At 45.1% G+C, this 23,034-nt stretch overlaps 1 protein-coding gene across 5 annotated transcripts in view; it reads left to right on the top strand.

The window, feature by feature from the left end:
* CASP10 (caspase 10) overlaps positions 1-22,099 on the top strand; it is a 42,021-nt gene extending 19,922 nt beyond the window's left edge. For 4 of the 5 annotated variants that reach the window (XM_008258926.5, XM_089327933.1, XM_089327934.1 and 1 more), the window contains 4 exons: positions 1,767-1,849; positions 11,887-11,998; positions 12,495-12,987; positions 17,008-22,099. In XM_008258926.5, coding sequence (XP_008257148.3) covers positions 1,767-1,849; positions 11,887-11,998; positions 12,495-12,987; positions 17,008-17,161 — 842 coding nt within the window. In that variant the 3' untranslated portion in view covers positions 17,162-22,099. The remainder of the gene's footprint in view (positions 1-1,766; positions 1,850-11,886; positions 11,999-12,494; positions 12,988-17,007) is intronic. The other variant, NM_001099966.1, reaches the window with a different exon arrangement.
* Positions 22,100-23,034: the final 935 nt, after the last annotated feature.

The raw sequence follows: 23,034 nt of genomic DNA, 5'->3' as shown, positions 1-23,034 counted from the left end.
TTAATATTGATTTTCTACAATTCTAAGAGTTTGGGCCAATTCTGCTTCTAAGAGGAAAAATTAAAGGACTGAAAAGATAGTAGGTATGCAGATTTTAGACTTCTGTAAAGCCTTGTGCCCCAGCTCCAAGTCTGCTGTATCTGATTAGGACATGAGCTCTAGTTAGGGACCAGCAGGCTGATTTTCAGAATATTCTTGAATATTGGTGTTCACTTTAGTATTTTAAACTTATTACTATTATTATTTTTAATTTTTTTGACAGGCAGAGTGGACAGTGAGAGAGAGAGAGACAGAGAGAAAGGTCATTCTTTGCCGTTGGTTCACCCTCCAATGGCCACCACGGCCGGCGCACTGCGGCCGGCGCACCGCACTGATCCGATGGCAGGAGCCAGGTGCTTCCCCCGGTCTCCCATGGGGTGCAGGGCCCAAGCACTTGGGCCATCCTCCACTGCCCTTCCGGGCCACAGCAGAGAGCTGGCCTGGAAGAGGGGCAACCAGGACAGAATCCGGTGCCCTGACCGGGACTAGAACCCGGGGTAGTGGCGCTGCAGGCGGAGGATTAACCTAGTGAGCCACAGAGTCTGCCAATATTTTAAACTTATTAAAAATAATGCATATAAGGAAAATAATTTAAAATTCAAATAATAAAGCAATACGGGATATAGAAGGAGGTCTCTCTTTTCCCCTTCCTCTATTACCAATTCATTTCTCAGATATAATCACTCTTTGGAATATATTCTTGTAGAATTTATTCTACATGGAACCAAATATATATGTATATTTGTATAATACATATTCTTAATGAAGACCATGCAAATCATGTTATATAACTTGCTCATTTTCCATCTAATGGAGCTTGTATTTTCCCTGAATTTGATAAGATAAAATTCATAATTTTTTTACTTTTAAAATATTTATTTGAGAGTCAGAGAGGGAAAAAGGGAGAGAGAGAGAGAACACTTACCTGCTGAGTGCCAGGCAAGGGCTGAAGCTGGGAGCTGGGAACTCAATTTGGGTCTCCATGGGGGTGACAGGACCCAACCACTCGAGCCATCACTGCTGCCTCCCAAGGGTCTGCATTAGCAGGAAGCTGGAGTTAGAGCCAGAGCCAAGCACTGAATTCAGGGACTCGGTTGTGGGATGCGGGCGTCTTAATCAGTGTCTGAACCACTAGTCCAAACACTTATCCCAGCTCAGTACTGTTAATGGTTCCTTAGTAATTATTTAATGATGTAAAAGATGTAATTACTACTTTTCAATGGTTTCTCTGTTTTTCTTCCTTCCTTCCTTCCTTCCTTCCTTCCTTCCTTCCTTCCTTCTTTCCTTCCTTCCTTCCTTCCTTCCATTTCTCTCTCTCTTGCTCTCTCTTTGCTGCTATAGTCTGAATTCTGATATTATTTTTTGAGATAATCTTTTTGAGATTTCTACTTGACAGTTATTTTTTACATTAAGCACTATAAATTCTGAAATCAAATTTGGTAAAGGGTATTGCAATTTTAAGGAGCTAATAGAATTATACAAATAATAGGAAAATGTATCAATAAAGGAATAAAATATGACAAATTTAAAAATAGTCTATTAAATCACCTCTCTTTTCTGGGTATATACTTGTAGGTAGACTTCCATAAGCAGATACCATTAAAAATTTACAACCTCATTAAAATAATTACTTTTGATGGCTGTTTTTGAGGATTTGTTATCCTGGATTGCTACTAGTTAGAAGGTGATTTTATTTTACTTTCTGATTTTATTTTCAACTGCTGTAGACAAGCAAACTGAATCATTGCATGAAGGAGAGGAAGAGCTGGTTTCACAGTCAGACATTAAACGATTCGTTGGAGCCTTACAGGTAAGTTCAGTGATGGGCTGGTCAATGTTTAACAACCAACGAACGTTACCCTTTGCCTCCAACCTCCAAAAAGAAATAGAAAGAAAAATAAAAAAGCGAGCAAGAGAGAGGCTTTGATTTTTAGCATTTGCTGTAGATACTTCCACTATGGCTGATTTTAAGTGACCACCATGTTACCAATCAGATTGCAGATTTTTCTGAGAATTTAACAATTGGCTTTCACTTGTTGGTTTGTGTTGACTCTAACACACCTCTGGGTTACTTGGAAATGTTTCCTGTTGTCTGTAGGATGAGATCAGGGCCAGCTTCATGGGTGTTCATGCTTTGTTTGATGCTTTGGTGTCACCATTTTGAAATTCTTAATAAAATGCATGAAAAAGATGCCTTGCAAATTATGTAGCAAGCCTGCCCCAGAAAGCAAGAACTTGGTCCCTTCACAATGTGACCAGGACCCTTGGGAGACATGTGGCACGATTTACATTTCTTCCCTGAAAACTTGGGTAGCTCCACTATGCCAACATCTCTCAGCATAAGTTAGATTAGCTCTGGAGATGGTTTTGTTTTCAACTATGGTATATAGATAGCATAAAATTTATCATATAACTCACTTTAAAAGAACCATGGTAAAATACACAATAAAATAGCATAAAATTTGTTATAATTGTTAAAAATTATTATGGTGTAACAGATGTAAAACTTGCCATCTTAACCAGTCTTAAGTCCACAGTTCAGTAGTGTTCAGTAGTACATCCACATTGCTGTGTAGACATTGTCACCATCCTTCTTTGGAACTTTTTCATCATCCCTAACTGAAATTTTGTACTCATTAAACAGTACCCACCCCATTTCTTCCTCCCCCTCAGGCCCATTCTTTCTGTCTCTAAGAATTTGCCCATGCCATGTACCTCATAATTGTGGAATGATACAATATTTGTTCTTTTGTGAGTGACTTACTTCATTAAGTATAATGTCTTCAGAGTTCATTTGTGTTGTAGAAGGTCTCAGAATTTCCTTCCTTTTTATGGGTAAATAATATTCCATCATGTGTCTGTAGTATGTTTTATTTATCCATTTACCTGCTGGTGGACTCTTGGGTTGCTTCTACCTCTTGGCTATTGTGAATGATGCTGCTATGAACACGAGTGTAAACATTTCTTTGAGACCTTGCTTCCAGTTCTTTTAGGTGCATGCTAATAAGTGGAAGTGCTGGACCATATAGTAATTCTATCTTTAATTTTTTGAGGAAATGCCATTCTGCTTCCCACAGTGGCTGAACTATTTTATTATATTTTCACAAATTTTGCACAAAGGTTCTAATTTCTACATATTCTCACCAATACTTGTTTTTGTTTGTTTGTTTGTTTATTTGTTTTGGAAACAGCTGTCCTAATGGATCTTTTTGGGGTTTTGATTAGCATTCCCCTCATGACTAGTGATGTTGAGCATCTTTTTATGTGCTTGTTGGCTATTTGTATTTCTTCTTTGGCGAGATAGCCGTTCAAATCCCGTGCCTGTTTTCTAATCAGGTTATTGGTTGGACTTTTATTTTTTATTCTTTTTTTTTTTTTTTTGACAGGCAGAGTGTACAGTGAGAGAGAGAGACAGAGAGAAAGGTCTTCCTTTTCTGTTGGTTCACTCCTCAATGGCCGCTGCAGTTGGCACGCTGCGCCGATCCGAAGCCAGGAGCCAGGTGCTTCTCCTGGTCTCCCATGGGGTGCAGGGCCCAAGGACTTGGGCCATCCTCCACTGCACTCCCGGGCCACAGCAGAGAGCTGGCCTGGAAGAGGGGCAACCGGGACAGAATCCAGCACCCCGACCGGGACTAGAACCCAGTGTGCCGGCGTTGCCGGCAGAGGATTAGCCTATTGAGCTGCAGTGCCAGCCTATTTTTTATTCTTCAAAAAATTATTTTATGACTTCTTTATTACTCTCATGATTTTGTATTTTTATAGTTACAATTTTTAAATTTGGAAAGAATTTCATTCTTAATGAAAAGTTGCAAGGATGTGAAGAATACAAAGAATGCCTGTTGTATTAGTGAGTTGGTTTGACTATAACACAATACACAAGGCTGGGTATTGTATAAAGAAAAAGGCTTGTAGTTCTGGAGGTTCAAGGGCCTGGTGAATGTGTTGGCTTGGCTCTGATGAAGGCCGGAGGGTAGATGAATCACAATGGCAGCAGCCTATGTAAGAGAGATCATCATATTGTGAAACAGGAAGCTAGAGCTGGAGAGAGGCCAGTCTTGCTGCTTTATAACAAGGCTTTCACAAGAGCTAACCTCACAAGCCCTAGCTCATAAAAGTCTCACTACCTCTTAACACCATCACATTAGGGTCCAAGCCCACAGCAGACACATGAGCCCTTGGGTACCAAACCACATCTAAACCATCACACTCTGCCCAGATTCCACCACCCTGTGGATGTGCTTTATGGTTCTTGTGCTCTTGTGTATGTACATTCTTTATCTCTCTCTCTTTCACCCTTTTTCTCCATTTATACTTTTTCTCTTGACTATTTGAGAGTGAGCTACAAGGCATGCCCGTTACCCCTGAAACCTCCAGAATGTTTTCCTTAAGGATAAGGATTTTCTTTTACAAAAGTATAACATGGTTACCAATGCAAATTGATGATCTAGATTTCAGCTTTGTTCCTTGAACCAATAATGTCCTTGAGAGCCTTTTTCTCTCTCCAGAACTAAATTTAATTTAGGATCACATATTTTATTTATGCAATATAAATCCCATGCACAATAAAAGACACATCTGCATCTCTATATTTATTGCAGCTCAATTCACAATAGCCAAGACATGGAATCAACCTAAATGCCCATCAATGGAAGACTGGATAAAGAAACTATGGGACATGTACTCTATGGAATACTACATAGCAGTTAAAAAATGAAATCTAGTCATTTACAGCTAAGTGGATGAATCTGGAAAATATCATACTTAGTGAAATAAGCCATTCCCAAAGGGACAAATATCATATGTTCTCCCTGATCTGTGACAACTAACAGAGCACCTAAAAGGAAACCTGTAGAAGTGAAACAGACACGATGAGAAGCAATTACTTGAACAGCCCTTGTCTTGACTGTTGAGGAAAACCTTTTTTATTTCACTTTATCTATTTTTTATTCTTTTTTTTCTTCTCTACTTAATACCATTGGCTGAACTTCTTACTTAACATAACATTAATCATAGATGTCAATTGAAAATAGATCCCAGTTAAAAATAAGAGTGGGAATGAGAGCGGGAGGAACTGTACAGATTAGCACACAGTCCCACAGACCTACCCTAAGGCTGAAGCTAAAAACTTGCCATGGGACTCCAATTCCCACTTAGCTGGGTGGCACTAATCCCATCTTATGTGATAAAGTGATCATATTAAGTATGGAATTGATCATATACATAGGACCATCAGTCAAAGGGATCACATAAATAAGACCAAGTGCCTGGTAATAACAATAGATAGAATTACAAAGGAAGAGAAAGTTCCAACATGGGAAGCAGTCCACACAGCAGACTCATAGGATAACAAACACCCTAAACAGCACTCTGACCTCAGAATCAGCTCCTAAGGCCTGACTGAAAACACCATGAGAGCATTTCAGGCATGGAAAGCCAAGACATAGTGGCAAAAATGGTTCTGCATGAGAGATCTCTGTGAGACCCCAGTGGAAAAAAGGGGCTATCAAAGAAGGATGTAGTTTTCTCTGAAGGCAGGAGAGAATTTCCACTTTGCATATGGCCCTGTCTAAAAACTGACAGAGTCTGTGAACTCAAAAGGCTTCCATAGCCTTGGCAGCTCATGTCAAGAGCCTCAGGTGATCACTGACGCCATAAATAAGAATGTCAGTTGTTAAACCAACAACAGGAGTTGCTCTCCATGCTGGACCTCTGTCCTTAATGAGTTGTACTATGAGAATTAATGGTAAAACTTGTCTTCAAACTGCACTTTATACTTTGTGTGTCGGCGAGGGTACAAATAGTTGAAATCTCTCTTTAGTAAAGAGTTGGTCTTCTGTATATAAAGTCAACTGAAAATGAATCTTAATGGAAAATGGAACTGGAGCAGGAGTGGGAGGTGGGATGGGAGCACAGGTGGGAGGGTGGGAATGAGGGAAATAAACACTATATCCCTAAAAGCTGTACATATGAAAATTTCTATTCATTAAATAAAAACCTTCAAAAATTTTTAAAATCCCTTGCATGTAGACACTATCTATTAGTACACGTAATATAAACACAATATTGTATGTAGTTGTCATGTCCCTTGATAGTCCTTTAATCTTGGACATTTCTAGAACTTTTCTTCCTCTTTGGGACACTGAAACAGTTGAAGAATGCAACCAATCCTCCTGATTTCCATAAAAGTAGAGACTCCTGCTCGGTTTTGATGTATGTGATTAGAGTCAAGCTATCCGTCCTGGCCAGCATATCACCAAGTGATGTTGTATCTTTCTTAGGGTCTCACGTCTGGAGCTACATGATGTCTATCTCTCCCAACCCCCCACCCCCTCATTGGAGATGCTAGTGCTTGACATTTCTTCATTACGTAGTTCATTTTATATATTTTCCCTACCCAACTATAAGCAAGTAAGGGAGAGATATTTTAAGACCCTGCAAATACCCTGTTCTGCATAAATGTCCCCCAAGATTGAGCACCCACTGAGGATTCTTGTGTGATCGGGCATTTACTCTGCTGGTGCAAAAGCAGTGCTTTGCTTTGCTTTCTTTCTTTCTTTCTCTCTCTCTCTCTCTTTCTTTCTTTCTTTCTTTGACAGGCAGAGTTAGACAGTGAGAGAGACAGACAGATAGAAAGGTCTTCCTTCCGTTGGTTCACTCCCCAAATGGCCGCTATGGCCAGTGCTGCGCCAATCCGAAGCCAGGAGCCAGGTGCTTCCTCCTGGTCTCCCATGCGGGTGCAGGGTCCAAGCACTTGGGCCATCCTCCACTGCCTTCCTGGGCCACAGCAGAGAGCGGGACTGGAAGAGGAGCAACCAGGACTAGAACCCGGCGCCCACATGGGATGCTGGCGCCACAGGCGGAGGGATTATCCTAGTGTGCCAGGGTGCCAGTCCTATCCCACTGAACTTAACTGCACCCCCTTCCTTCCCCCCACCCCCACTCTTTCAAGGGCTTTTGTGCTCAGATTCTGACATGCACGTGCAGCACACACACAGAGTTGTGCTGTTGCCTTTCGGGGATGCAGCGGTTTCTCACAGGCCTGGTTCAACCTGCGTCTCCAAGACACTGCAGTTTTGTTGATCGGGGTGATTGTGCCCATAGCCAGATAAAGATGAGGGAGCTTGTGGTGGTACCGGACGCTCAGGGGGCTTGGGGACAGCCCCTCCCATTACATACGTTCTCACGGATGCTCGGAGTCGGCAGGTGTCTTGGAATCTGTCCCTTTCCATCAGGTGACGGTCAAAGTGGGGCCAGGTAACTCCTCTCCCACTTCCTGCGCCCCTGACGCGCTTTCTCACTTACAGGAACACTGCTGATGATTAGGCTTAAGAAGAATGCTCTAATTTATTTAAAAAACTGAGTAAATGTTTTGAAGATCTAATTCCTTTATTTTTTGTTACAGTTATTTACTAATTTGAAAGAGTGAGAGCGAGAGAGAGACAGAGACAGAGAGACAAAGAGTGCTCTCATCCACTGGTTCATTCCCCGGGTGTCCCCAGTGGGTGGGATTGGATCAGGTCAAAGCTAGGAACCAGGAACTTAGTCCAGGTCTCCCACACGAGTGGCAGGGACCCAACTACTCGAGCCATCACCCCCGTCTCCCAAGGGCCTGTGTTGGCAGAGAGCTGGAGTCAGGAGTTGGAGGCAGGAGCTGATGCCATGCTAAATGCTTTCCATATGGGGGGTTGTCCTCAGGGGATGCTCTGCCCTCAGGGAAAGAGGCGGGTAGCCCTTGCAACCTGCAAGCTCTTTTCTCCTCCCTGTCCACGCGCATTGCACATTTTATCAGCCCTGGAATAAACAAATCCAGGGACGCAGGGCCTGCAGCTGCCGGGGTGGAGGGAGCCACTGCCCCTGAGATGCTGCGAATCTCAGCGGCTTCCCTCCCGTGGCCACAACACCAGAAAGGCCTGGGGCGGTCACTGAGAGGGAGGCCAGGGTTCTGCAGGAAGGGAACTGCGACTTAGGAACAGAGAGGTGGGATGTCTTCCGGATAATCTTCCTCTGCACTTTCTTTTTCCAATTCAAGGCACACACGGGCTGTTCCAGGCTTTCCTCTGGGGGAGGGCGGAGAGGGCTGAGTGGCTCCTGCTCTAAATCCTGACCTGGCAGGTTCAGGAGAATTCGGGCAGCTGCTCTGCTTCCAAGCCTCGCAGTCAGGCACCCTCGGCAGGGGCTGCAGCTCGCAGGCCGGCAGTGACAGAGCAGAGTGTGCGGTCAGAGCAAGTGGCATCGGGTGCTGCTTCTGTTTGCAGAGGGAGAGGAGCAGAAGGGAGGGAGAGGGAAGTGCCAATGGTGAGCTTGGTGCCTGAGTCCTTGGCCTTGAAGTCACAACCTTAGGAAGACACTGCAGAATCTGCCATGGCTAAACTGCTGAGGAACGAGCAGGTTTTGGGTGACGCCTGTCTGTGAAATGGAAAGTTTGCCTGAGTCCCTTCGTCTTTATGTTTCTGAAAATTCAGCCTTCAGAGCCCCGGACTCATCGCTTCCAGCCGAGCCTGGAGGTGCACGATGGGGACAGTCACTTTGCCCTTTCGCAGGGACTGTTCTAGGAGCTTTCTAGGGCTTATCTCATTGAATCCTCCTGTCGCCTGGGGAGAGGTACTGCTGTTATTCTCATGTAATGCCCAGAAACCTGAGTCCCAGAGGTCCAACACTTGGCTGAAGGTCCCGCCTCTCAAAAGCTGTGGAGCTGGGACTTGAACCCAGCAGTCAGTCTGACCCCAGAGCTCACTTGCAAGACCTGGCTGTGTTCCTGTATAGCTGCGGGAGCTCAGGAAACGACTGTGTTTCTGAAGAATAAAGCCATTGCTTCCTGCTTTCCAATTCAGGGTGGCTTCCCCAGGAGCGCTCCCTACTTGGCCTGAGCCCCAAGGACTGACCCCCAACCACAGTGAACAACTGACTCGTGGTGGCGAATGCTGGGCATGGGAGAAGCAAACAGTCCTATGTTGCACTTTCCTGTTGCTGTCCTGAGCCGGTCACCCACTGCGGACTTCCTCTCTGGCATGATTCTTATCCAGAGGAGCAGGAGTTTCAGGAACACTTGAAAGCAGTGCTGAATGCAGTCAATGCCAAAGGCATGACTAAGCCCAGGACCATGGACTGATCTTTGCTCTGCCCCAAGTTGGTGCGTAGAGCTCTCTCCCTTCCTCCCCTGCAACTCCACAATCTAGTTTCTTCTTAATGTCCACCCAGCCTTTAGATATCCTGGAACAGGTGAATGCTGACTCAGCACAACCGTGCTTTCCACTTGGAAAGCCTGAGTAGATACCCAAGGTCTTTTTTTTTTTTTTTTTTTTTTGACAGGCAGAGTGGACAGTGAGAGAGAGAGAGAGAGACAGAGAGAAAGGTCTTCCTTTGCCGTTGGTTCACCCTCCAATGGCTGCCACGGCTGGCGCACTGCAGCCGGCGCACTGCGCTGATCCGAAGGCAGGAGCCAGGTGCTTCTCCTGGTCTCCCATGGGGTGCAGGGCCCAAACACTTGGGCCATCCTCCACTGCACTCCCTGGCCACGGCAGAGAGCTGGCCTGGAAGAGGGGCAACCGGGACAGAATCCGGCGCCCCCGACTGGGATTAGAACCCGGTGTGCCGACGCCGCAAGGCGGAGGATTAGCCTAGTGAGCCGCGGCACCAGCCCCAAGGTCTCTTAATTCCCCAATGTACCCCCTGACAGCAGCGTGGCTTCCAACCAAGCAACAAGCCCCTGCTGTCAGGAATGGTGGCTGAATTTATGTCACAGAGGTGCCTAGCGAGCAAAGCAGTCCAAATTGATGCAATATCAGAAAATTTAGGTCAGGGAATCCATGTGCTTGGAGAAAGATGTTTGCAGAGTGTGAACACCTCTCCTTCCAGGTGTTCACACCAGCCCTGGCCTCTGTGGAACTGTTGAGGGCACCTGCTGACTTTCTAAGACTTGAAACCAGCACACGAGTCCGGTCTTTCTTCAGGGCTCTCTGCCCGGGGTCCAGCCCGTAATGACTCTGGGGGCTTTGAGCTTTTTCTGACTTGTTCCTCTCTCTTTCTCTGACTCTCCGTTCCTTTTTTTTTTGGTAGCACTCGGAGATGTGCTGATCTTTGAATATGGAGTGATGCTGCTGTGGCTTTCTGTCCTGTCTACCAATGGGGTTATTTCTGGAGAAGGGAAGTTTCTTTCTTTCTTTCTTTCTTTCTTTCTTTCTTTCTTTCTTTCTTTCTCTTCCTTCCTTCCTTCCTTCCTTCCTTCCTTCCTTCCTTCCTTCCTTCCTTCCTTCCTCCTTCCTTCCTTCCTCCTTCCTTCTTTCCTTCCTTCCTTCCTTCCTTCCTTCCTCCCTCCTTCCTTCCTTCCTTCCTTCCTTTCTTTCTTTCTTTCTTCTTTCTTTCTTTCTTTCTTTCTTTCTTTCTCTTTCTTTCCTTCCTTCCTTCCTTCCTTCCTTCCTTCCTTTCCTTCCTTCCTTCCTTCCTCCTTCCTTCTTTCCTTCCTTCCTTCCTTCCTCCCTCCCTCCTTCCTTCCTTCCTTCCTTCCTTCCTTTCTTTCTTTTCTTCCTTTCTTTCTTTCTTTCTTTCTCTTTCTTTCCTTCCTTCCTTCCTTCCTTCCTTCCTTCCTTTCCTTCCTTCCTTCCTTCCTTCCTTCCTTCCTTCCTTCCTTCCTTCCTTCCTTCTTTCCTTCTTTCCTTCCTTCCTTCCTTCTTTCCTTCCTTCCTTCTTTCTTTCTCTCTTTCTCTCTTTCTTTCTTTCTTGTTTTTATTCAACCAAAGCGGCTTCATTTCTGCTTGGATCAAAGATGCGCCGCATTTTCGGGGGGATCATTTTAGTTCTGCAGAGGCTGTGCTGAAACCAGCTCTGCTAATTTGTAATACGTGCTGTTTAGAATCGCTTTCAAAGTAGTGGATCAGAGCAGCACGATTTGAATGCAGAGGGTTTAGAATCACCAGTCCTTTCATATGTGACTTCAGAATTCCTATGCATAATAGGTGTGGATAATCCCAAAGGTTTGCAGTGATGTATAAAGGCATGTTTTACAAAACGGGTGCTACAAGATATTCCTTACAGTGGGCCCAGCGGGGCGATTGGTTAGAACCAGTTACTCCAGCTCTACACAGGACGCAGGATGCAGGAGGAAGGAGGGGAGGCTACCAGGACCAGTGCCTTTGTTATTGAGGAAGTGAGCAGCAGTGTAAAAGAAGCTGTGGAGAGTCCCTCGGGAGGTGGTGCTGCCCGGCACCCAAAGGGAATCAGTAGACCACCTACATAGTACAATAAACTTCCTGCCAACTCACCAAGCTGGAAAAGCTATTCCAATGCATTGTGACCTGTGTAACCAAGAAGAACAAAACTGGGCTACCCAGGGCCAGTTCTTGCTTCTGGGACAGCTCTACTGATGATAGCTCTACTGCACTTTGCCATGGGACATCAAGACCACATACTGCATCACCAGCACTGCAGGCTGCCCAGCGGGGCTTTTCTCCTTTTGTCCTAGCATTTCTGTTCCACCTTCTTATCAATAACCATGCATTCCGCGAAGACCTTTCTCATTCTCTTTAAGTGTGTGTTTTGTAGCACTTTCAAAATATAGAGAAAGAGAGCAAATGGCTGCCCTGTCCCATAAACACCATAAATCAGATGACTGTCACCAGGGGTACTCAGAAGCCAGCATTGCCACTTGTCTTAACTCATATGTTTCTTCTCAAAGGAGCCAAAAACTAAAGTCTGATGGTGTGAAACTTCATTCTCTGGAACAATTCAAATACAAGAAGTTTCCAGACTTTATACTTTTGCTAGAATACTTATTCAAATGTTTTAAAAAAAGAACCATTGAACTCCCTAAAGTGAGGCTCATTGCTAAGTGGTTCGGTTTCGTTCTTCAAGGAAGCCAACGTGTACAGGATGGATCGCAAGCACAGAGGCCGCTGTGTCATTGTCAACAACGAAATATTTACCACCTATCTGTCAGACAGACGAGGGACCCAGAGGGACGCGGGTGAGTCTACAACAGTGTACCAACTGCAAGTTGAAGAGCTGAACATCTTTTTCTTTTCTTCTTTTCTTTCTGGAACTTTGATTGTCATCTCAGTGTAAGGATAAGATCATGTTGCTGAGCCTTTTGTATGTGCCTGGAGTGTCACCCAACTGTTCAAGAGTGGCAGGCATTGCTGGCTAGTTACAACTCTGTGGTTTTGGGGAGTGCATGTGTGAGACAGCTTGGGTTTCAGCACCCTAATGGGGAGCCTGACCGCGGGAGGGTCACACGGCCTTAGCTTCCTCATCACTGCCGATTCCCAGGACGGCAGTGGCAGCACCATGCATACTACAAGAAGACAGGGCAACTGTAAGATTTTATTGTTATGGAAGTAAAAAAAGTCCAAAGCTTTAGGCTGTTTGCTGTGCAATTTTTGTTCACTATTCGGTTTGCTTTACTCCTTTACTTTTTCATTTCATTTCCTTATTTTCTTTTTTTTTCCCCCCTCTCTGTCCAGAGTACCTGAAGCTCGTGTTCCAGTGGCTCGGGTTCAAAGTACACAAGTGTGATAATAAGACTAAGGAAGACCTGGAGGCGCTGTTGCAGGAGGAGAAACATCACCCAGACCATGATGATGGGGACTGCTTCGTGTTCTGTGTTCTGACTCATGGCATATTTGGAGCTGTCTACTCTTCAGACGGGGTCCTCATCCCCATTCGGGAGATTGTATCCCACTTCACAGCCAAGCAATGCCCTGGATTGGCTGGCAAACCTAAACTCTTTTTCATCCAGGCCTGTCAAGGGAAAGAGATACAATCTTCTGCGCCCATAGAAGCAGATGCTGTGAATCCTGAGTGTGTACCTCCTTCCCTTCAGGACAGTATCCCTGTCGAGGCTGATTTCCTGCTTGGTCTGGCTACTGTTCCAGGTTATGCCTCCCTTCGGCATGTGGAGAATGGCAGCTGGTACATCCAGTCTCTGTGTAATCATCTGAAAGCCTTGGTCCCAAGGTGAGAGTTCTGAGTTGTTCCATCCACTTAACACGTCCATCCACCTCTCCGGCCACCTGTTTATCTATCTGTTAGTCCATCCACCATCTACCAATTCATCCATCCACCTATTCACCCATCTACCCATCCATCCACACACTCATCCATCCATCCATCCATCCATCCAACAAACTTCCCTTAAGCATTAGCATAGACTTGGAAAGTAAGACAGGGAATTAAAAACAAAAACAAAAGCAACAAACCACACTCTTTGCCCTCAGGTAGCTCACAAGCTAAAGGGATAGACAAACACATAAGTGAGAGAGAGCAGCCTCAGGTGGTAAGTACACAGTGTGAGGCATAGGTGATACGGGAACATGCAGAATGAGCACCTCACCAGGATTTGGAGGATCTGAGGAAGCTTCTAGAGATGAAAACGGATGTTAAGCAAACAAATGGGGTGAAAGGTGTGCTGGGCAGAGGGAAGAGCAAGGACAAAAACATGGGAGACTTTTGTTTGTACTGTTTGTTCCTTCATGTATTAATTTGTTAATCCTATTTACCCCATGACTGTGCTGACTTGGACATTCTGTTTGTCACTGCTCCGGCAACTTCTCTTCTGTCTACACCACATGCTCCTTATCTGCACCCACGAAATGGGCCTTCACCAAGGTTCTTCCCTAGACCTCCTCCTCCCCTCCCCTCCCTGCCTCTCCTCTCTCTTGCTTTCCCCTTCATCAAAGTTCCACCCTAAACCCCCTTCTTTTCCCTCCTCCCTCCCCTTCCCATCTCTTCCCATCCATTCCCTTCCACTTCCTACTCTTCTTCCCATTCTCTCCCCACATTCCCTGTCTTTGGCAGATTTAGCTATACCTATAGGCCACTGACACCTCCATGAAAACACCTCCTGTGTTGTCATCTCTGGTCCACTCATCTCTAAATTCCTGGAAAGTAGAAACCTTGTCTCACTCAACTTTATATCCTTGGCACCTGGCACAATATCTGATATGTTGTTGAGCTTGATAAGTATTTGCTGGGTTGATGAACGACTGCTTGAGTTGACCTCAGTGATCGCCAGACATCCCACCTGTGTGTTGCTGTTTGCCCTCACGTCAGTACCCATATTTCTGAATTAATGTTCTCAAACCTCTCTAGAAGCTCCTACTCCTGAATTTCTAGGAATAGCCACAATGCTCTTCTGTAAGTCAGCATTGGAGCCTTGGTCAACTTTTATTCTATTTTTTATAAATTATTTTTTAAAAAGATGTATTTATTTACTTTGAAAGTCAGAGTTACAGAGAGAGAGAGATAGAGAGAGAGAGAGAGAGGGTGAGACAGAGAGACAGAAAGATCTTTAATCCTCTGATTTACTCTCAAGGTGGCCACAACAGCTAGGGCTGGGCCAGGTCAAAGCCAGAAGCCAGGAGCTTCTTCTGGGTCTCCCACGTTGGTGGCAGGAACCCAAGCACTTGAGCCATCTTTTACTGCCCTTCCCAGACCATTAGCAGGGAGCTGGATCAGAAGTGGAGCAGCTGGGACATGAACCAGTGCCCATATGGGATGCCATCTTCACACTTGCTGTACCACAAAGTCAACATTTGCCTCTTCTTGACCAACTCCTTCATCATCACCATAGCCATCAAAGGCTAATGTGTATGGCTTCATCATCAAGGTGGTATTTATTGCAGGCCTACTATGTGCCTAGCCTACTGGGTACTGAACTAGGGGCTATAGATGCAGTTGTTAATAAGAGATAAAAATCTTCACTCCTTGGAGTTTACAAGTCCAATGATGCTAAGACAAAAAAAACAAACAAACAAACAAACTGGGAATAAGTGAGTATTCAATGACACAATTTCTGAACAAAGCAAAACAGGATAATGATATAGAGAGTAAGGGGCCACTTGAAGGGCTTCTTCATGGAGATTACAGTCCAGGTGAGACTAAATGATGAGGATTCACCCAGAAGAAGATTTGGAGACAGAGAACAGCTTGTGCCGAGCAAGATGAGCAGCCTGGGAACCTGCATCCATCACCTGAGAAATAATGATGGTGAGGAAGAGGAGGAGGACTGGCAATTGATGCTACTAAAAACTATGGTCATTTGCAAACTATGCATCTGATAAAGGGTTAATAACCAGGACATATAAGGAGCTCAAGAAACTCAACAACAACAAAACAAATAATCCAGTTGAGAATTGGGCAAAGGATATGAATAGGCATTTTTCAAAAGAAGAAATATAAATGGCCAATAGGCACACAAAAAGATGCTCAGGATCACTAGCCATCAGGGAAATGCAAATAAAAACCACAATGAGGTATCACCTCACCCCAGTTAGAATGGCTATCATCCAAAAATCAGAAAATAAGAAATTCTGATGGGGTTGTAGAGAAAAGAGCACCCCAATGTGCTGTTGGTGGGAGTGCAAATTGGCACAGCCATTATGGAAACAGTGTGGAGATCTCTCAGAAAATTAAAAAATAGATCTACCATACTCCTGGGAATATATTGAAAGCAGGAGAATCAGCATATGAAAGAAGGACCTGTACTCCCATGTTGATAGCAGCTCGATTCACAGTAGCAAACACATGGACTCATCAACTGATGACTGGATAAAGAGAATGTGGTGTATATCCATGATGGAATATTACTTAGCCATAAGGAAGAAGGAAATTCTGACATTTGCAACAAAATGGATGCAACTGGAGATCATTATGCTAAGTGAAATAAGTCAGATCTAGAAAGACAACACACATTTTGTCTTATTTACGAAAGTTAATATAGAGAAAGTATAAAAATTGTGTGGTTGTCCTATTGTTTGCAATATAGTTATAAATGTTGCTTCACTGAATCATACCACATGTGTGATAATATACCTTCTTTCCCCATATTATCATCATTATGAATCCTTCACTTTGAGATATCAGTGTCTATGTTTTCAAGAAAAAAGAGTATATGTGTGTGTGTGTATGTATGTGTATAATGTCTACATATGAAGTGACTATGTCAAAATGTAAAAATTATTGTGTTAAAGCTAAAACACTTATTAAAGATTTAAAACTACTAAAAATGAAAAAAATTGATCATGGGTTAATGTAGCAAGTGTTCTAAATGTTAATCCAAATTGCATAATTTAATTCTTTTTTTTAAAGATTTATTTATTTATCTGAAAGTCAGAGTTAGAGAGAGAGAGAGAAGGAGAGGCAGAGAGAGAGAGAGAGAGAGAGGTCTTCCATCTGCTGTTTCATTCTCCAATTGGCCACAACAGCTGGAGCTGTGCTGATCTGAAGCCAGGAGCCAGGAGCCAGGAGCCAGGAGCTTCTTCCAGGTCTCCGACATGGGTGCAGGGGCCTAAGGACTTGCACCATCCTCCATTGCTTTCCCAGGCCACAGCAGAGAGCTGGATTGGAAGTGGAGCAGCCGGGACTCGAACTGTGCCCATATGGGATGCCGGCACTGCAGGCAGTGGCTTTACCCGCTATGCCACAGCACCAGCTTCATCATAATTTAATTCTTATGACAAATCTCATGAGGACTACTATGATCCCTATTTTAGAGCTAAGAAAACTGAGAGACAGAGAAGTAACATGCCTAGACCACACAACTAGTGAGTGATAGAGCTACAATTCAAAATTGGGTTCTGTCCCTGGAGCCTATGTTTGCTGTAGTGATAAGTTACACCCACCCCTAGAATGTGCTGGTAAATGCTATTCCTCCTGCAAGTCAAGCTCAAATGCTACTTCCTCCATGGGGCCTTCTCTTTACCTCTCAACCAGTACTTCCTCCTCTGGACTTGGCACTGTTTTGTGTTATGAGTATTGTGTATTTGCCATCATTGGTCAACGTCTGTATTCTAAGTGTGTTCCAATGTGCCATGCAACTCTTTGTATCCCTGCTCAAACCAGGAACAGAGAGGACATTATTAATATAACGTGGTATCTGCCATTTATCCATCCAAGCTGTGGCACGTGATATCTTTCCAAAGCTTGATGTGTAATATCTTCATCCTGATTGAAAATCATCTTCCCCTCTGCCCACAGGCATGAAGACATCCTGTCCATCCTCACTGCTGTTAACAATGATGTGAGCCGACAAGCAGACAAAAGCGGAAGAATGAGACAGATGCCGCAGCCTGCTTTCACTCTAAGGAAGAGACTAGTATTCCCTGTGCCACAGGAAGAGCCTTCATTCTAGAAGGGAGTTTTGTGGACTCGGAGCCCTGACAGGAACCTTTGATTATTTCCTCCAACCTCCCACCCAACGTGGGAATCAGTGACAGATGATGAGCTGGTCTCCACCTGTCATTCCAGTAGCTGGAAATGTTCTCTTTTCTCAAATGATCAATTCTGATCTTAAAACAAATTATTTTGACAAGTATGAATATTAGAAAGCTTTTTTTATTGAAGACTTAGGCTGTAGCCCTGACTTTAGTTGTGCATCTTGAAGAGAATATTTGGCCTTGGGTTGTTCACCTGTGAGACACTAGGGGGGACTAGGTACATTTTAAACTTCCCTTGAGCACCCCAAGAACTGCTGTTCTTAGCCTAGATTGCTCAGCCACTCTGGGAGCAGAAACTACACCTTAATGTCCAATTCTGTCTCGGTTGGAAGCTTTCAGGTACTGGAGACAGAACACCCAACTCAAACTCAAAGAAGGGATTTGTTGCCTCCGGTATCTGGAAATCCACAAGTGGATAACATTGGCTTCAGGCAAGACTTGGATCAGGGCTCAATCCCCAGAGAAGCACCTTCCTCTTGGCTGGATGTCCTCCCAGTTGGCAGCTGCACTGGGATCAACAGCCATACGAATACATTCTGCTCGTCTGGTCCAAAGGCCAGGGAGAGAGTCCGGCTCAGGGACCAGAGCTGCTCAAGGTTATCTTTGCTTCGTCCTCGGCCCTTGGCCCGAGAGATATCTGGCAATGCCTTGAGGGAGTAACCTTCCTTGATATTTTTAAAATAAGGTTTTGAATTTTTTTTTTTGTACTTGAACTTTTTTTTTTTCAAGAGAAAGTTTTTCTTTGTAATTCCTGGAACCATATTTTGAAAAAGACCTGGGAGGAAGACTGAAAGTCCTGTGGTCAAGCCCGTCCTTCACAGATGAGGAAGCCGAGGTCCTGGGAGTGACAGCAGCTTACCCACAGTTCTCCAGCCAGTTGTGGTCTACCGACTTTTTTTCCTACTTCAGTAAACTGGAATGATATGGTACATAAGAGGACACTATTCCTTGCACATGCAGATGCTCCTAAAAAGATGTCAAGGAATGTAGGAAAATAACTCTTGAGGGTGCCTTTGTAAGTATGGGAAAGTCAAATTCATCTATAGTGGATTTTCTATGAGAGGTATTCATAAAAACGCTGTTATGTAGCTAGCATCACAGGGCTTAGAATGTAGCTTCATTAAGGAACTGTGTCTAATTTACATGTTATGATAATCTCCCAAAGCCGTTGTTCATACAGTCAAGGCCACAAGCTGGTGGTCACAGTGTCTGTTCAGTTGGATACACATAGCCTGTGGCCACTTAACTGTCCTTCTCTACAACTGAGAGATGGCATGGCACAAAGGAAAAGCCAACGACACAGAGACGAAAATCTTGAGTTTCCATTGTGCCTCGCAATTCCCTTTCTCTGAGACACTAACTCAATCCAGCTAGCTTTTCAGCCTCATTTGTAAGGTAGAGAAAGCTTAGTTGTTGGGAACATGAAGGAAAATGTGTAGTTCTGTACTCATTTAAACCTAATCGTGGTGAGGTGCAGATAAGGCCTTTTAGTTTAGGTGGTGGTAGTCCTCCAGAAGGACACAGCAAGGCTTGCGTTTCATTGCATCCAATTCCAGCTAACTTTGTGAGCAGCAACTCAACACTAGCATCTGCCCTGACATCTGCTGCGTGAGGCTGTTTCCCTCTCTGCTTCATGATGTGTCTGTAATAGGATGCCAGCCCACAAAACACTGTTGAAATCTCCTTGGTCGGGGCGGGGAGGGGAGTGGCCTGTGGTTTGACGTGGAAGTCCCGGGACTGTGGTCTGTTTCATAGTTCCATTTTCCTGGAACCTAGTGCTTGTCAAGGGTAAACTCTGGAGTCAGGAGACTTTCGATGAACTTTCTTTTGTGGAGGCCTTCAGCAAGCACTTTCAGGTCCCTGATATCCCTACCTGTGCGGTGTGGATGCACCTGTGTCCAGTGCACACACACCTGCAGGACACTGTGTTGACTCATTTCTCCTTACCCTCGTCCTCTCAGGCTGTGTGCAGTGTTGTACTTGTCTATATTTAAGTGCTGGTGTGTGTGTGTGTCTGTGTGAATTTATAACAGGTGAATGGGTCCCAGGTTTTTGACTGTGACGACAGTGATTGTCTGCCCAGAGTTATGAAGGAAACGGGCAGATTGAGATTCCTACATTTAAGCGTATTTCAGGAAGTTCATGGAAAAATGGCACTAAAAGAGACACTTATTTTAGTGCAGACATTTTTGAAATCCATGCATACAGGCTTTCCCTCCAGAAAGTTAATGGAAAATGCCGATTATGAAAAGCTATGCATAGATTAATTTACTTTCCTCTTCCACGAACTTTCTGAGCTACCTTTGTACTTGGCTTAGTTTTCTAAAAACTACAAGAGCTGTAGTTCCTTTCTTTCTCATTTATTCTTTCACAAGTTTACAGCCAAAGGAACTAAAAGACATGAAAACATTTGATAAAGTATTATACAGATGTTACTGTTGTTGAAGTGAAGCTGATATGACTGGTGCTTACCGTTGTTAGAACTATTAAGCATCATAGCACCCCGCTGAGCTTGGCTGCAGGGACTCCCAGTGGGAGGTGGCAGGTCTGGTATCACGGGGATTACCCTTGGTGATACATCAAATTCTGCCAGTGCTCCGGTGAGGGAAACAAAACAGCCACTGGTGCATAGCGGATCTTGACTCATTAGGACAAGCACTGACCTGTGGAGCACAGGGGACAGACAACATTGCTCCTGTGGAAAACCAAGTTCGATGTTTACCTCATCGCACAGGTAATTTTTGTGCCTTAGATGATTCACAAACTCTTGCAGGTCGCCTGCTTTCAGAGTGATCCAGTCAGGTTGTACTTGACCCAGGAATCTTGGGCCCTTTGGAGTCTGTGGATTCATTCTCAGGGTCTATGAGTTCTCTCGCCTTTGTTTTTGCATGTTTTCACTCTCCTGTGGCGACCGTCTACTGAAGTGCCTGCACACGTGTCCTGGCTTTTCAGAAGGACTGCTTTATACCTGAGTATTGCCACATAATTCCTGTGCCCACCCCTGGTGCCCAGGAAGGCATGGGTTCTATCATCAATTCTTTAATGAGCCATGAGTGGGCAGCCATGGCCAGAGGTCCTCAGGTTAACTGTCAAGTGCCAGTGGTTCATCTGTTTCCTGCTTGTTCCAATCCGTTTCTCATTCTATGATGGACGACAGCTTCATCCTCCCTCACCTCCGCTGAACTTTCTAGTGCAGGGAGCTTGCACCACAAGTGAGGACACTGACTTGGGAGCTTGAAACCCAGAGGCTCGGGGTCCAGCCCTCGAATCATGAAGTGAGTCACCAAGTCTCACGGCCATGCGGGGAGGATTTGCAATCCTACGCCTCCAAACTCCTGGCTTTGCTTTGGAAGGCTTTGATCACCCTTTTCTCCATTGGACTGCGACTTGCATGCCACATGTTCTTACTCTAAACTCTGGAGCCACACCCAATACATGTGACTGTCTGCTGGTGATGCATACACATTGTATGTGGTGAATCATTCAACTTTTTTCTGCTAACCTTTGTGTTTTGTGGAAAGTGCAATTTGCGCCTAAGCCTGTGGTAAGAGTATCACAACACGTCTTCGGACTGGAACTATATTTTGGAATTTAGTTTAAAAAATTTTTTTTAATAAGGAACCTTCTTAAAAAGTACTAGAGGGAATTCTGTTTAAAGAATGACTCATTTGCCAATGCAAACCATCATTTTCTAATGTAAGTTCTTCAAATCTCAATGTTTAGAAGGTTTTTTTGTTAAAAATTTCAACCAGGGTTCATTTTATTTTAAGCTTTTTTTTTTGCCAGGCAGAGTTAGACAGTGAGAGAGAGAGAGACAGAGAGAAAGGTCTTCCTTTTTCCGTTGGTTCACTCCCCTAATGGCCACTATGGCCGGCGCTGCACTGATCTGAAGCAAGGAGCCAGGTGCTTCTTCCTGGTCTCCCATGCGGGTGCAGGGCCCAAGCACTTGGGCCATCCTCCACTGCCTTCCCGGGCCACAGCAGAGAGCTGGACTGCAAGAGGAGCAACTGGGACTAGTACCCAGCGTCCCAACCGGGACTAGAACCAGGGGTGCCGGCACCGCAGGCGGAGGATTAGCCAAGTGAGCCACAGTGCTGGCCTTAAGCTTAATTTTTTTTTTTTGATAGGCACAGTGGACAGTGAGAGAGAGAGAGAGACAGAGAGAAAGGTCTTCCTTTGCTGTTGGTTCACCCTCCAATGGCCGCCACGGCTGGCGCGCTGCGCCCGGCGCACCGTGCTGATCCAAAGGCAGGAGCCAGGTGCTTCTCCTGGTCTCCCATGGGGTGCAGGGCCCAAGGACTTGGGCCATCCTCCACTGCACTCCCGGGCCATAGCAGAGAGCTGGCCTGGAAGAGGGGCAACCAGGACAGAATCCGGCGCCCCGACCGGGACTAGAACCCGGTGTGCAGCCGCCTCAAGGCGGAGGATTAGTCTGTTGAGCCGCGGCGCCGGCTAAGCTTAATTTTTAATAGATAATATCCTTATATTATTCAAAGATAAGAAATTAAGGTTCAGGAAAAGTTGTCCCCAATTCTGTGTACCATATATTGGGTCCTCCTTACTTCTATATCCCATTGATATCTTAAGGGCTTTTTAATGTGTATGCAACAAATACAAACATATATGTACATATATGTGTGTGTATATATATGTATGCACGTAAGTATATGTGTATATGGTTAATACACTGTGATACTTCTGTCGTGCATTTGATTTCATTTTGAATGATTCTATAAGAAGTTTGGAAATACAGATACCATTCTGGAATGAGAACTTTCCTGGCCATGTGGACTGGGTACTTGTGAATAGTGGAAATTGATTTGCTAACAAATAAAGGGAATTTTATTTAAAAACTTCTTTCTGGTAACCCAATAATGTACGCTCAGTGTGGAATATTTGGGAACTAGAGGAACCCATAGAGCAGAATCTGCATCCATCTAGGCTTCCAGTTTGATGTGCTATACTTTTCTGTAGAAGATGCTGCATAAGCGTCTCTCAGACAGCAAACTGTTCAGAAATTAGAGGCACGGCCACAGTTTCTGCTCGCACCAAAACAGGCCCGGGATGGGTACACCTGCCCCCAAAGGAATGTGGCAGCCGGAGCAGCAGGGGGCTAACGGACGTTAATTGGTACCTGGGGTGTTTCCAGGAATTTGTAAATTTGCATGAGCACCTAAATGGGCCTGTCTCTGTGAAGAACTACAGCACAGCTCCGATCCGATCCCTATCGTAGACCTCCAGACCGAATTCCTGTTCCCAGATCCTTAAGTTGTTGTATACCCTTGCCGACTGCCTGTTGGCTTATGGAATTGTTGGCACCCCCTAAATAAAAGTGGGAGCGCAAGGCGTGCTCTTAGAATGGACGCTGCCGGGTCCTGTCTCCTCATCTGAAAAGTCCGACCCTTCACCCCACGCGTTCGCTCTGCGTTTGTCCCTGTCCTGCCCTGTCTCCCTCTAAGTGGGCTTATCCTCAACCCCCAGACATGCATCCAGAAACCTTGGTCAGGCCAGAGATCTGCCCTTCCACACCAGTCTCCACTTGCAGCCTGCTGCTCCCTGACCGGGTCCTCCTCCTATCCTGTCTCACTTCCTGCAGGGGCGCCCCTCCAACAGCCTGCAGCGCCAAGCCAGCTCCCGTCTTTCCAGTGTCAGCATGGCCCCTCAACCTCCTTGGCCTGGCCCAGCGTCTGTTGTGTCCTCACCCAACTCACTCTTGCGCCGGCAGTCAACACCCTGCTCTTTCCCTCAGGCCTCTCAGGCGCCGGGATCGGAGTCGAGTCGGGTTGAG

The sequence above is a fragment of the Oryctolagus cuniculus genome, chromosome 3, assembly GCF_051225735.1.
Source record: "Oryctolagus cuniculus isolate XC-2025 breed Fujian yellow rabbit chromosome 3, ASM5122573v1, whole genome shotgun sequence".
Lineage (NCBI taxonomy): Eukaryota > Metazoa > Chordata > Mammalia > Lagomorpha > Leporidae > Oryctolagus > Oryctolagus cuniculus.
This window is presented reverse-complemented; position numbering and strand designations above follow the sequence as displayed.